Source organism: Parasteatoda tepidariorum, chromosome 1 (genome assembly GCF_043381705.1).
Source record: "Parasteatoda tepidariorum isolate YZ-2023 chromosome 1, CAS_Ptep_4.0, whole genome shotgun sequence".
Taxonomy (NCBI): Eukaryota; Metazoa; Arthropoda; class Arachnida; order Araneae; family Theridiidae; genus Parasteatoda; species Parasteatoda tepidariorum.
This window is the reverse complement of record NC_092204.1, coordinates 79921760-79937292: the sequence shown is the minus strand read 5'-3', so window position 1 is coordinate 79937292 and position 15533 is coordinate 79921760. Positions and strand designations below refer to the sequence as shown.

The 15533-nt window shown below is 29.1% G+C and overlaps 1 protein-coding gene across 3 annotated transcripts in view; it reads left to right on the top strand.

Moving 5' to 3' along the window:
- Window positions 1-15533, top strand: part of LOC107440297 (neural cell adhesion molecule 1) — a 61991-nt gene that overhangs the window by 24705 nt on the left and 21753 nt on the right. For all 3 annotated transcript variants that reach the window (XM_021144995.3, XM_071182949.1, XM_071182943.1), the window contains exons 2-4: window positions 7238-7573; window positions 10984-11094; window positions 12264-12467. In XM_021144995.3, coding sequence (XP_021000654.2) covers window positions 7238-7573; window positions 10984-11094; window positions 12264-12467 — 651 coding nt within the window. The remainder of the gene's footprint in view (window positions 1-7237; window positions 7574-10983; window positions 11095-12263; window positions 12468-15533) is intronic.

The window sequence follows — 15533 nt, the reverse complement described above, 5'->3', positions numbered from 1 at the left end:
TTTTACTGACAATATAAAACTATTTGTATTGAGGAAACAAGTATTTGCTATGTTTCTGTCTCTGTAGGAATTGCAAAAAGCTCGGTAATTTTTACTGAAGAGCGTTGGTAATGATTTGGGTAAAATTAACAACAAAATATGGCTTGATAAAATGTGATAAAATTTAGTAAAAGTGGTAAAATTTAATGATTTTTCCATACATTACAGCATGACATAAAAACGATTAATTCAGTTAAATGATATTTTCAGTAATATTCACTTTTAGTACATTTTAGTACATTTTACTTTGCTATAATAACTTTAATTTATATGAATGAAAGAATTGCCAAATGCATGATTGAATTACCAAATGCATGATTGAATTACCAAATGCATGCCGTATATTTTGGTTTTCTTATCCAGAATTCTACTTTTTTTTATCAGAAATGTCATAACCATGCAATAAAATCATTTTCCAAGAATTTTTCTTTTCCGCGCAAACTAAAAATGACACGAAAATTTTATATTTTTAAGCCGCAAAATCACTTTTTTACTATTGTTCTACGTCATCTTGTTAAAACATAAAAAACTTGCTTTTATTATAATGAATTAAAAAAGAGAGCCACAGGAAATATTAGTTTCTTAAACGCATGATCTAACTTAGCAACTAGAATATTATTATAAGGTTGGTTTTCTGGACAAATAAAACAATACAAATAGTAACATTAAATGTTTATTTTTGAAATCCTAATATTGAAGTTCAAAAAATTTTAAATTAGCTTACTCATACTTTTAAGTAATTTAGTGAGTTAGAATTATAATTCTTCAATCAATAAAATCCACCATGTTATTTGAAACCTTTTTTAAAATTACAATTTTATATTAAATTCACACATACATGAGTGAGTGCATTATCTTTAAGCATCAAAATTTTAAAATAAAAAAGATCGATTTTCATATCATCATTTAATGATTATAAATTTCAGAAATCATACTTTAATAAAACTGTATTAAAATTTTTTTAATAATTATAATGATGAAATTTGGTGCAGTTGGAGTTGTATGGTATAATTGACTTAATCATGACTATAATCATGAAAATGACAGTTGATAATGAAACCTGCATCACAATTAAATTTTTGTTATAGTAGAAATTTCTAGAGCTCTAGACAAAAAAAATTAAAAGTATGTTTTTTATCCAATTGAACTGAAATAATAAATTTTGCATTATATTATCAATAAGTACAGGTCATGGGAGATAAATTTCCCATGATCAGCCTAATCAAAACCTAAATTAAAAAGTGATAAAATTGCTCCCCATAGACAGTAATTAATATTTAATTTTAAAACAATTTCGTTGCAACTTGTCTAATCGTCAAAAAAAAAAGTACGTGCGAATTAATTTAGCCCTGTAATGGAAACATTTTTGTGTGGTAAGAGAAATAAAGAATAAAGAGCTACAAAAAAAATTTTTTTTACGTTCGATTTAGCCGAGACTGTGAATTAATGAGTTTTACATTTGTATTGAAAAAAGTTGGCTTAATTGATTTTAAGAAGAGAATAAAATATTGATTTGCTTTTTATAAAATGTAACAAAATTAAATAATGTATTTAATTTAATTAAAATTCGATAAGGAATGATTAAAAAAAACTACGTTTATGAATTTTTAATTTAGATTAAAAAAACTTAAAAGCTAGGAAATATGTAATGCCTATCATGGCATCACAATAATTGTAGTAATTTTTTGGTAGATGTATGACGTAATTACGGTAAAAAAAAATGTGGTACTATCTAATAAAATTCATATGTCAAAACAATTCATCAATGAGAAGAACATATTCAAAGGCTCGATTTTTATTCAGAAAAACAACAACTCTTTTAGCAGATAATTATAGAGAATAAATATATTTTAGCGAAATTAGCGAAATTATGGTACAATATATCAATAGCTATAAATCGCGATTTAAAAAATATTATTTGTAAAAATGTAGAATTTTAAACTGAACACCAGAGAATTTCAAGTATCCAGACTATCTCTAAAATCAAATATTTGCATGCTGTAGGGCAAATTTATACTGTGGGCAAACTGTACTTTATTTGCTTTAAGATCAAACGAAATAGACAAGACTAATCTTTCAACTTCTAAATTTGAAGAACTTTCTAAGAAGTTTTAGAATATGGATTTTAAACCATTGGTGTATCTTCCAGAAACTCTTCTGTTTTATAAATTTTAACAATACTTTTAATACACAATTAAGAAGATAAAGTAAAAGCAGAATCAAATAATAAAAAAATATATTAAAATAAACTTTCAAAAATCACTTAATGATCCTTCTTGAGAACTTCCTATACATTATAAAATTTTAAGTTCTCTGTGTGATACGTTTGTGTTTCATCAAGACATATTTTTAGAAAAGTATTTTAACTTATTTTTTTAATTAAAATTAACTATTCAGTTAATTCATTCTACTTCTAATGGCCTAATTAGTAGTTAGATGCGTCTAAAATTTATTGTTCTAATCTTAAAACTAATCTCAAATAGTAAATTTTTGAGCATACAATCTGGATTTGAGGCAATATTTTATATCCGTCGCAGAACAGCAGACCCAATTTTTGGGTTTACGACTACTAATGTTCAACTCCACAGCCTTGTAATTTTGAACCAATCCAGAAGACAAGGAAACTCCTTGATCAGTAGCTCTAGAGGTATGGATTTGTTATGGGAACATGGAGGACTTTGCGACTCGACAGATTTAACGGGAGCATCAGTTGCCATTTACTACCTGGGGAGTCTTCGACCGGCGTTGATCGAATCCACGAACTTTTGGACATGGGCCCAGTGACCTACCAACCAGGCTATCCCGGCTTCAGGCTAGATAATTGTAACTTTTTTCATTTATAAATTAATAGGTCCTTTTTGGTTCATAGCTAGAATTATAGTTTTACCGTAAGAATCTTAATCAAACGCGTTTTTTTCGGAATTCGACAATCAAATAATTCACGTTCAGTTATTTTTTTTATACTTTTCCTTACTATAAAATAATTTTGCGCATCAAAAAATATTTAATTACACGCGTTATATACTTGTTAATCTGTTGAAATATCGATAAAACTAATTTTCATTAAACTAGTGTGAACTAAGCATATTTTTTATTGACCTATCTGGAGAAACATTAAATCATTGCGTTTAAGATATCCACTAGTCTTTTGAATACATAAATTTAAGAAAAATTTAACAAATCACTTTTTAAAAATAATTCGCCCAGTGCATTTTTCGCAGAAGCAATAGCAGATTAAACAAGAAAATATCTTGTATAAGTAAAACTATTGTCCGAGCTAAACATTCATGTGCACAAACTGATCCTATGCCACGCTTTGTAAAACTTTTTATAAAAAAAAAATGCTTAAGGTGTTGTAAATGTTTCAGTGATTATTATTTTAAGTGGCGTTCATATTTGAAAGTTAGACTACAATAGGTATACAACTTATCTTGAAAAGGGTAAAAAACGATACTAAAAAGAATATATTATTTCTACCTTTTTCTACATTGTTTTAATTTATTTTTTAAGGAAGTAAACTTCCTGGGATACATTTTTTTCGGTCATAAAATACGTAAATATGCCGTGAAATTTCTCGAAAGCAAATGTAAATCACGCCTGCTATAAATGTTTATAAATTGTTGCAGTCAAGAAAAATTTACGCCTTGTGATGAAAATTTGTTTGTGACTGAAGAATTGACTATTTGTTGAAAAAGATGTTGAGCGTTGTATTTCCAATAGTCCATATATTATTCCAGTGTAATGCAGACCAGCAATTATATATGAAACATTGTAAACTGAAAGTAAATAAAGAATCAAAGTATGACAAATAATAAAAAAAAATATTTTAGAAATATATGGAGTAAAGAGGAATCCTCAATTTTATATACATATGAATAATTAAATATAAAAAATTGAAAACACCCAAAAGGGTGCAGCCCCATAGAACACCTCCGTCGACCCAGAAATCAAAAATGCGAGTGTCACCTGACACCAATATTATTTTCACCAAGCAAAGTTAAGGAATCACTGTATTGGCTATTAATTGAATTTATTCATTACCAAGGTTCTTTTTCTTAGCCGTACACATTTAAATGCGTGGGCGGATAAGAAAGTGTGAGAAATAATAAAGAATTTTAATGAATTTAAAACATTAGCAACCATATAACGGTTTTTGAATTCGACTTTAATGTGTTAGGCAGAGTTGCAGAGAGAATCTATAAAAATAGATTTTATTCTGCATTCAATTCAAGGTTGGGGTAATACAAGATTACCAAATATATCAATGAGTATTATTTGCTAATAAAAGTATCAAATAAGATATTAATTTAGTTTTTAAATGTTAGGTAATATGTTATGCATATTTCATCATGACAGACCTATATCAAAAAAGTTTAGAAAATGTTTACCTAGTAGATTTTTCTGAAAATCATTATGCAATTCTGTGAGTGATTAGGTCTAATCTCTTTTTGTGCTTGTCAAAAAAATCCAATTTATTTATTTATACATCAATACTTTGCCTATTTTAATTGTTTTTATCAATTGATTTCGTTCGTAAATTTTTCATAAAATTTCTAATTGTATAAATGCTATTTTTTAACTTTTATATAATTAATGTTGGTTTCTTAGCTCAAGAGCCAAAAAAAGCTATGAAGCGTCGTACAATTGGTCTATATACAACCACGATTTAAATTGAGAAGAAGAATCTAAGAAACTCATTATGATTTCGCAATTGACTTGAGTCAAGTAAAGTAAATCAAACTTGCAGTAAACATTGAAGTTTTTACATTGAGCTCTATGCAGTAACATTATTATTATTTTAGTAAAACATAATATTCAAAATTTCTCTACCATAGCTTTCTTATGCGCCATTTAGATATTAATTGAATTGAATTGAATGTGGGGTTTAATGGCACAAGTTTCAAAAAAGGACATGCAGCGCCAAGCAAACGGATTTTTTTTCAACAAATGTAAGTAAAAGCATATTGTTTAACCAAAATACGTTATATTGTCAAGACTATGCACGACACGCAAAACGTTCCGAAATCAATAAAATCAGATAAAGGGGTAAACTGAATAAAGGTGTAAACTAAATAAAACAGCATGAATCAGGTGAAAACGGAACGTTAAAATACAAAGCCAATAAAATGGGTAAAAGCTGTTATATACAATATAAAATACCAATCACGCGTAGAAATGCAAAGATGCTAGGATGATGCGCTTTGTTTAACAAATCTCTTAGGCATAAAATAGAAATACCGAAAAGGTTGAGATGATGACTGTTAAAAATAAAATAAAATGTTTTGGATCGTAAGTAAAACGTTGCAAGTATTGCAGTGAGAAGGAGGTTCACCAAACAGCAAGTGAGGATGGGTCAATCGAGTGTGGCCGATTCGGAGACGAGTGAGTTTGACGTCTGCCCTGCGATTACGTAGCAAAGGCAGTAGATCCAAATAAATTTTAATCCATTTATATATTAAAACATCACTTCTTCCAGGTCCTGATACTTAAATTCAGTCATAAAAAATGAAAACATGTCATACAATGACAACATGTACCTCATATATTTTGAGAACATTCATCACGCATTTTAACTGCGCGAGGGTAATTGGGGAACAAAACGTTAAATATTGCAGAACAAAACGTTAAATATTCCTAATTTCTTAAACCAAAATTTCTAACTGTATTTAGAATTTTACTTCTTGACCTTCAGAATACACTAGCACACTATAATGAGAAATTTATAAAAGGATCCATCTGTATTTTATTAAAAATGGTGTATGATATACCTCACACGCTTTTTCTTGTAAGTTTTTCCCCCGCAGAACTGGTAAGTGAATAAGTGATTTTTAGCATAAAACAGTGTGAATATTTCTGCACCAAAACATTTTTTAAGTTAAAAGGTATTTAAATCATACTTATAGCAAAATATTCAACAGAGTTTCTTGTGGTTAAATAGTTATGAGTCATTAACGCAAGAGTCAGTTGCGGCTATATTGCTCCTCGAGCTTGGTACAACAAGGTTGAGAGTTACTTATTGCTGAGAGTTGCTACAGTGCTACTCATGGAATGCTGATATTTGTCTTTGCTCTGATTGTGGCTGTAAAAAGGTTACGGGTCATCATATTTTCAATTGAAATTCTACCAATCTGTTGTAGACACAGTCATATATTTTTGGAAGAACTTAAACATTGTAGGTAATGCAAATCATGTTCAACAATTATTGGAGTGTAACGCTTTACCGTGCAGCTTATGCGCTGCAAGTAAAAGGGAAGCTGTTCGGAATGATCTTATGACGTTCCCAAAGTAAAAATTCAAAGCATGTCACAAATGCCCACGAGGCAAGAACTGATAAATGCTTGAATAAAATACACAAAATGCAAAATTTTTCTTCTCCATGACCATAGGAATGTATTTTGTTCTAAGTGCATGCATACAATATTGTGCTTTAGGCTTGCATTAAAAGTAACGATACGATTATTTTATCAAAATTTTCATTTAGTCTGGTTTCAGTTATTTTTAAACTTATGTTTTTTTAAAATTAAATTAATTTTAAAACTAAGATTATCAATTCTTATCACAGTTTTCATAAATATACATGCAAGTGAAATAAATGCAAACGTTTTAAATATTGGGGTGTATAATACCACATGTGCCCGTCCGTGCAACTATTTTAGAACACACTTTCTCGGTGTTTAAAACAGCTAATATTAAGATGGTCACAAATATTCTATAAAATTTACGTAAAATCGTACTTGAAAAACAAAAATGATAGTTCAACCAAATGTAATAAATACGGCACATTAAAAAGTATGTTTGAGGGTGATTCCACTGCAAAAAGGTTAATTAGTTTTATTTCAAGTGCAAGAGCTCATATTTGGCTATACCACGTCAGAGGGACAAGCAAAAATTATAATTAAAGCTGGTCTCTTTATGAATAGCAATTGATACCAAAATATTTAAGGCAGAGATGCATATTTAAAGATTCATTATAAAATCTGTATTTTATATATTTTGAAAAATAATTTAATTAGATGATTTTAATTAGTTGTTTTCATCATAAGATGAATAAAGCCGTTGATTCACTCTGTAATATGTATTGAAATATATCAGGATTTTAAAAAAAAGTGAACTTTCTCAGAAAGAAATGATCGTTTTCATTAAAAATTCACAATTTCTTTAAATATTCTCGTAATTCACTTCAGTAATTATATTTTAGCTTTGCCTACTTATACATTTCTTTTGGGAGAAAGAGCAGAACTGCCATGTGACTTGAATGTTAGCTCAACTGAAGATGAAGTTTCGTTAGTTCTCTGGCATAAGGATGAATCCGGAAGTCCATTATATAGTGTTGACGCCAGAGATCTTCCACTTCCTACAGCTACCCATTTTCCTGCAGTCCATATGGGAACTAGGGCATACTTCAACTCTTCAGCTTCACCTGCCTTTCTTAGAATCGAGGGAATTAAGAAGGATGAGGAAGGCGTGTATAGGTGTCGAGTGGAGTATCGTAGAGCCAGAACGGAAACAATAGATATGACGCTAGCTGTAATTGGTAAGTATAGAATAAAAATTTAAGAATCAAGAAGAAATTATTAACGTGAATATTTTTAATTGGCATAAATGCAAATTTTCAAATACCAGGAAAAAAATGCGTAGTAGAAGTTCATCATTTGTTTTACATGTGTGCGTTGTAAGGTAAAAATTGCTTGTTTAGATGTTTTCTATCACCCATAAACTTTTTATAACAATTTTTGAAACATTCAGTATAAACACAGCAAAATTCTTAGACTTTGTAAATAAAATTAAATTTCAGAAATTTCAACTTCAAGATTTTAAGGCTAGAGAGCTGGATGGCGCATTTTTTGCTCCCCTAATTTTTTGTTGCCTTACTGATTTTTACTTAACTTATAGCTTACTGAAAAGTTTGAGTGTTTCTGACGTTTTATAATTTGATTTAATATAAGTATATTTTTAATCATTCATTTGCTAGTCTTATAGGAACGTATATATATAGAACCTTATACCCAGAATGAGGGGAGGGGTCAGATTGGCCCCTAAGGTACTCTGGTAGGTATCCCATAATCATAAGTTGGTTTGGTTATAAAGTACCTTTCGGTAGGCATTGTTGCGACACCAATGGATAATTAGTTTAAATAATTGTTTTAATACGACTGGCAACTCTTGTAATTGCAATAATTGCAATAACTCTGGCTGGTTGCTAGGCAGCCAAATAATTTTCCTTTTTTTATGTTATTAACATTTTTTTGTTTATCGTCTGTATGTCAGTGGAAATAAAACAATACGATCGCTGTAAATGCTAACAGACATAACGTGACCTATTTTCATAAAAAAAACATATACATTTATTCACCGATATAAGGAATCTCCATTGTCTTAGAAACTAATGTATAAGCATAAGTGAAATGTCAGTGTACCATTTAACCAAATAGTTCCGTTAACCAAATCGAATAAAATACAATATAACTTTGATGACAGAGTCTCTTATATATTTACATTTAATTAATTATGACAGTATTTTAGGATTCCGTATGTGTAATATATATGCACACACCTTCAGACATTGCAAATATGCAGAAATTAATTTTCAGTGTCATTAATGTAAAAGGTTGCGAATCTCTTTAAACAGGAAAAATATATAGTTTGAAATAAAGCTTACATTATTTTTCAACTGACATCTTGTTGAATCGAAACATTTCCTTTCAATCTTAAACCCCTTTTCTTGATAAAGCGTAAAACACTCAGTAAAGAAGCAATGGGAAGTTTTACGTCTTAGGCTAAATGATGCTTGCTTTATAAATGTGTTTCAAAATTCGCAAACACATTTCTGAAAGTTCAAGAAAGTATTTGCATTAAAGCCGGAGATTATACTATGATTTTTCCGAGTAATTTGATAAGAGATAAATTTTATTTCTGACATTTTTTGTTGCATGAAATCACAATATGCATTTACTGAAAGTTTAATGATATGATTAGTCTTTGTATTCACATGCTGTGCAAACATTTCTTAAATGTTTTCAATTTTGCTGAACGTTTATTTAGAATAGAAATGCTTTTCTAGCAAACAATTGATGTAAGTAATATAGATTAAAGTTTCCATTTCAAATTTCATCTAATGCTATTAGACTTTTATGCTCTCCAAATTTCAACAGAAATAGAAATATGACGTGCAATTTAAAGCATAAATGAACCCTCAACCAAAGTTACCATTAAACATTAAGAACTTTTCCAATATTAATATTAATATATCCTCCTGAATATTAGCGTCAATTATATTTGTGCTATATTTGGTGCAATTTTATTGCTAAAAAATATTTTGTTTTCTATTTGAATACCTTTCTGAAGCAATTCTCAAAAAAATTGATTCTGCAATCATTGATAGAAATTGCAATGAAAAATTATAAGAAATTCAATTCAAGAACCTTCCGTTCAGTCTTATGGAATGCAAATTTCTTATTTCTAGAATTTATAAGATTTTGTTTCATGACTAAAATGTGCAAAAATACACTATAAAAATACCTGCAAAATAAAATGTTCGAAATCTAAATTTTTTATTTTTCCAGTAATTAAAAATGTCTAAGAGTTTAATCATAACTAATTGAGTTTTTAAAAAAACTTGTTTCGCATAGGCTATAAAAAATCTAAATTTTGCAGGGAAAAAACATTTTTTTGGCAGAAAAAAACAGTATATAGAAAAATAGATTTTTTTTCCCGTTTTTAACAGTTATCCACGATATGTAAAGTAATTCTATGTTTTTTCCACAAACTTCAACGACATGTGTGACGGTTTAAGGTTGTTGTGTTGACAGAACGGCTTTTCTCTGCTTTTCTATCTAATTATAAACGGATTTAAACGGTAAGTTTAAATTCTACTTTTGCCATTCAGTTTTGCTTATGTAGTAGGATAACTTTATCCTTTTTCAATTCAATTTACGATAAATTTCTGTACTTGCTCTTATTTTTAACAATATATATTTTATTTCTTTGATCATCATATAAATAAAATTGCTCCTCGATTTAATGGTTAAAATGTTACTCTTCAGGATTTTTCTGTTTCTTTAGATATTATTTTCTGAAAGCTAGGTTCCCAGACATTTTTTCAAGGGTAGGAGTTTCCAATAAGGCATTTAAAAAAAGACAGTTTAAGATTTTTCTTCATAATTAAATCTGCATCTTCGGTAACTTACGGTGACAGAACTCTCATCTCAAGTAAGGTGAACTAAGTTCAAATCTCAGCGTTGACTGGGTGGCGATTTTCCATTCCAGTGGCCATTTACAATCCACTCTTCAGTTTGGCATTTTCTTAAATTAAAAGAAAAAAATTAATTCTTTACTTTTTTTTTAGTTTAGGTAAAATAATCTTTAAAGAAATGAAAGCTTGTACTGTATAATTGTGATCATCTGCAGCCATGAGAAAAATCTCCAAAAAGCAGAGCTAGTCGTTTAAAGCAGCTGGACTATAAATTAGCGACCAGATGTTCGAATACTGCACCCAGCTGTCCTTAACCAGAATACTGACATAATTATTTTATAGAGTTTTTCATTCTTGTTTTGTTAAAATAGCGAAGTTTTGGTTAAAGAATTTGTTTCTATAATAACAGAACTTAACTGCTGAAAAAACAGGTGTCCGTTTTAATGTAATAATATTCTACCAAATAAACGGTTTTGTACTAACATGCCAGCGACAAGTTTTTTTCCCGTAAACGTAACAGATTTTTTTGCAGCGTACATGTGTTTACTTACTTCTAAGCTATATGTTTTTAAATATAAATCGCCTTTTTCTGGCTTTGTTTAAAGCATGGGTCTCATCTCATGAGGACATAATAGTAATAAATCAATATATATTTGAGTGCCACACTACATAATAGGAAAACATTCTCTATGTTAAAATCTCTATGCGTCACAAACTTTTCAAAAACCATTTTTGTCTACTCTTTTTTTCAGTTCCTCCACGTGAAGCAATCATTATGGATGACTTTGGACAGCATTTACATGGAGTAATTGGTCCATATAATGAAGGACAGCCAGTTTCACTCATATGCGAAGGGGAAGGAGGTGATAAAGGCCTTTATGTTTAGCAATAAAATCTGTATCATAGTTTATAAGTTACATATCGCTCATGGGCTGCAATAGCGGCACAACTGAAAAAATCAAGTTTAGAGATAAATGGGTTTAAAGTTTTCATTGCTAAGCAAAACGCTTAAGAAATGCTTTAGTTTGCTTAAACGTAGATTACCTTCAAGTTGAATTATGAGTTGTGCTAGTATTACTGCTCAAATAATGGGCATTTTCGTATTTATATCTGGTCTTAGTCCAAAACGCGTGTTTTTTTAGTTGTGCCACTATTGCAGCCCATGAGCGATATATAGTTAAAATAATTGTAGTAGTAATTGTACATATATTGAAATCAATAGCAGGTTTTAATTATATACTGAGATGCGTATTAATTTGTCACAAGAGGAAAATAATTCAGTATATATTTAGTAACACTTTTAATATATATTTGCTACCTAAATTCTAAGTCAATTACGAGAATTATTATTTAAAAACATTTTGTACATAATACTAGCAAAAAGTTCATAATTTGGTCTCTAACTCATACTGATTTTAAACTTTCAAAAAGCTGTACAAGCGCCTTTATAGAGTTAAAAGCACAATTCAAGTGTTTTCTTCTCTCATATTTATATAATTACTATTTTCAAGATTGCTCACTTCTTAAAAAAGAGATTCATAAGTGATTACAGTTTCATACCTGTAGGTAAAATTATTATGCCAGTTTCTGTAGTTAATTCGTAGTTAATTCTGCAGTTAATTTGAATATATTAACATCTGAATTGTAGTGGAAATACTTCGAGTAACTCTAGGAACAGAAAAGTATGGAAATATCACACTGCTAAACTTTTCTGTTTATATACATATTTACAAAATTAAACTAAGATGTAACAAATTTTAAATGTTATTAAAATTATTCTTCCATGCAGCTAAGCATAAGTGCATCCCAAGATGCACTCCCTTGCAACGCGTATTATGGTGAGTATAGTCCATATTAGAGTGCATCAGTATTTATACTAATTGCAGATTTTATTGCTAGTTTGAATTTCTTTTCACTTGTGTGTTACGTTATATCAGACATGATAGAAATACATAAGTACATAATTCTATTAATTAACAATATCAAAATAATTTACGTTTTATTGTTTTCATTGTTTAATTTTTTTCTCCAGGAGATCCAACTCCCACTGTCAGGTGGTTGAAAGGGAGTGATGTCATTGATGATACATATTTTGTCACAAAGCAAGGTTTTTCCAGAAATGAAGTTCAACTGCCAAATCTCCGCCGAAAAGATTTATTAACAAATTTAACGTGTGAAGTTTTCAACACCAATCTCACTGCTCCAGCAACCAGCACAGTCAGCTTAGATATGAACTGTGAGTAGCTTATAAATTCAAGCTGTTAATATGATTTTTATTTAAATATTTTACATTTTACCACGAAAAAAATAATCATATGACAGCACAGTGAAGCAATTTTGTAATGTATTTACACACATACATGATCTTGAGTAATTCGGGCATGGGGATTTGAAATCTGAAATTAGTGTTGCATCTAAAGCTACAGATTTTTTTAAAAGACGTATTTAGTCTATTTTTGGCCAAAAGGTGTAAGTTTAAAAAATTTATATGTAACAGAGAATCACGTAAATGTTGCGACAAACTTCTAGTTGAGTATGGACATATCACAATGAATAAAACAGCATAAAATTCAGTTTCTGGAAATGTAAGCGTACTAATGGCGCTTCCCTACTATAGCCTGCTCAGAACAACCAAAGAAAGCAGCTTTAAATAGAGGAAGAGCCCCTATCGGTGTATGATGGCATCAGTAATATTGGAGTTCAATGAAATCTTAATCTTGATGATGTGTTCCAACTCCCCTTGAAGTTAGTTGGAACGTTTTTTGGATCCCTTGCTATATATAACGTTTTTGAATTTGTAAATTTTGACAAAAATAGACTAAGGTTGTTATTCAAAAACTGTATTTTGGAAAGAGAAACAGATTGCAGATTTGAAATGAATGGCACGAAAATATCTAAAATCTTCCATCGAGAATAGATTCTTAAAAGGTATCTAATTTTTAAAGCAGGTTTTACAAAATTAATATTATGCTATTAAAATCAAAATTAATGCTACACAGTCAACAAATAAAAATTCTGTACAAAATAATAAGTTTAGTGACTTTAATAAATATTACATTAAAATCATTTCTATTGTGAACTTTAAAAAGCTTAGAATAAACTTTATAGAAACAGATTGAATAAATTGTCCCAATAAATTCGTCTCTTTCTTATGCTCGAATTTTTATCATATAAAATATTAAGGCAACAAGCTGCATCTATAACCTTTTTTACTTTTATTCACCCTACTTTTCGGAAGAGAAAGCATCTGTGGAGCTGAAAATTTTGAAGTTATGCGCGTGCGTGAAATTACTCTTATGATTAATGAGCTAAACGTCAAATACTCGTTGAATCGTTTAATATATTTAGAAAATATTAAAAGCATTTAATTTATGAGATATAATATGTTTAGTGAGTCGAACAAAATTCTCAACCGAAAAATGTTTACATTTTTCGAGAACTTTTATAGTTTTCCTAATAAACCGTCAAAAAGCTTATGTAAACACAGCGATCCCATTTTTCAATAATGCGAAACAAGTCAATTGTAAATTATTTATTTTTATGAAACGTATCTAAAACTGAATTATGCAACAAGTAAAAATTATAAGCTTTACACTTTTAATATTTTTTGTTTCAGACTCATTATTTTTAAATATTCTTTAATTTTTAAATCTTTGCTTACAATGAGTAAAAAAAATTACTTCAAAATGCATTTTAAATTATGATTAATTATTCAATATCGATTTTAATTTCAGTCTGTTAAGTGCTTTTAAAGTGCAAATACATTAGACCAAATCAGGAATACTGATGTACGCTTGAAGTATATACTTGCCATGTAAAATAAAAAAAATGACAATTGAGCATCAAAACTATTTTCCAATAAGTTATTATAAGAATATTAATTGGTGACAGATTTCTTTTATATTACCATTGGAACTGCTAAGGCTTTAATATTGAAGGGCTTGCGGTCCGAAACCAATTATATATGTAAACCGTGACTAGGATGACGAGAGTTAATTTACGAAAAAAGTAAGTTAATTTTGAATTGTTTTGTGCAAGAGCCAAAGGAGGTTATACGGCGCTCAACAAATGGTTGAAATTAAAACTTTAATGGCTTAAAACATTTTGGAATGATATAGCGTCTTTAAGATATTCAATAATGTTTCTATGTAGATAGTCTCCAATTAAAGTAGATAATTCAGGACAATCACAGCTTAAGTATCATCGTCTCTTAATTTTTAAGTCAGATCACTGGGTCAAGATGTACTTTATAGTTAGTACAAACTGTTCTTTTGTTCCAATAGGAAAATCCTAGATATTCTTAACTTGAATACAAGAGTCTGAAGCTTTTGATCCAGGAGCTCTCTCTTCACAGCTTTTGTGGCAAGGGTGAAGAACGGAAAAGAAAATAATTATAGCAAACACTATTTCATTTATTGCTGGTTTTTATGAGAAGTTATAAACTATTTATATGACTTTTATCTAAATAGTTGTAACTATTGCATTTTAGTTGTAAAGAAGTATTTTTCACTGATAACCTTATCTCAGGTATAAAAACAGCATATATATATATATATAGAAGAGCCCCTATCGGTGTATGATGGCATCAGTAATATTGGAGTTCAANTATATATATATATATAAAAGCAAAGTTAAATGGATTCACACTATAAAATACTATACAGATGAAAATAAGTCTCAAAATTACATACATAACCAGATTTTATAAATCTGTATCTCAACAAGAAGATCTGAAACAAATTCGATATGAGTCATATTGCTAAATTAGTTCTATTACTAATTTATTTTATTTTTAATTTTCAAAAAAAGATTGACAAAACAAAAGTAACACAAAATAGAATGTTGAATATTTTTTTTAAAAAAGATGAAAAATCCGCAATGATTTTCTGCACATCCGATTCTACATTTTCTCAAATAAAACTCTAATATTTTGACAATTTAGCAATATTGATATACATTACGTTAATTTTGATAATCCACGAAATCACGGGATATTTTTTACAAAAGCTTACTCTCACATGCACGATAAAACTGAAACTTGTTAGCATGCTAGATTTGAAAGGAAGTGTCCATAGTAAGAACAAAAATTAGGAATGTCTGGAGATAATAAAATGGTTGCATATACTCCGTTTATTTCATGTTGCATTTACTAATCAAGACTATGAACTGATAGTGAATGGATCACAACGTTTTTTACGTTAGCTAAGACACAAAAAAGTAAAGGCAGTAAATTTTCTAAATTTAACAAAATTATTATTCAGAGCAATCTACAAACAACGATTTCGTACAGAAACAGCACACG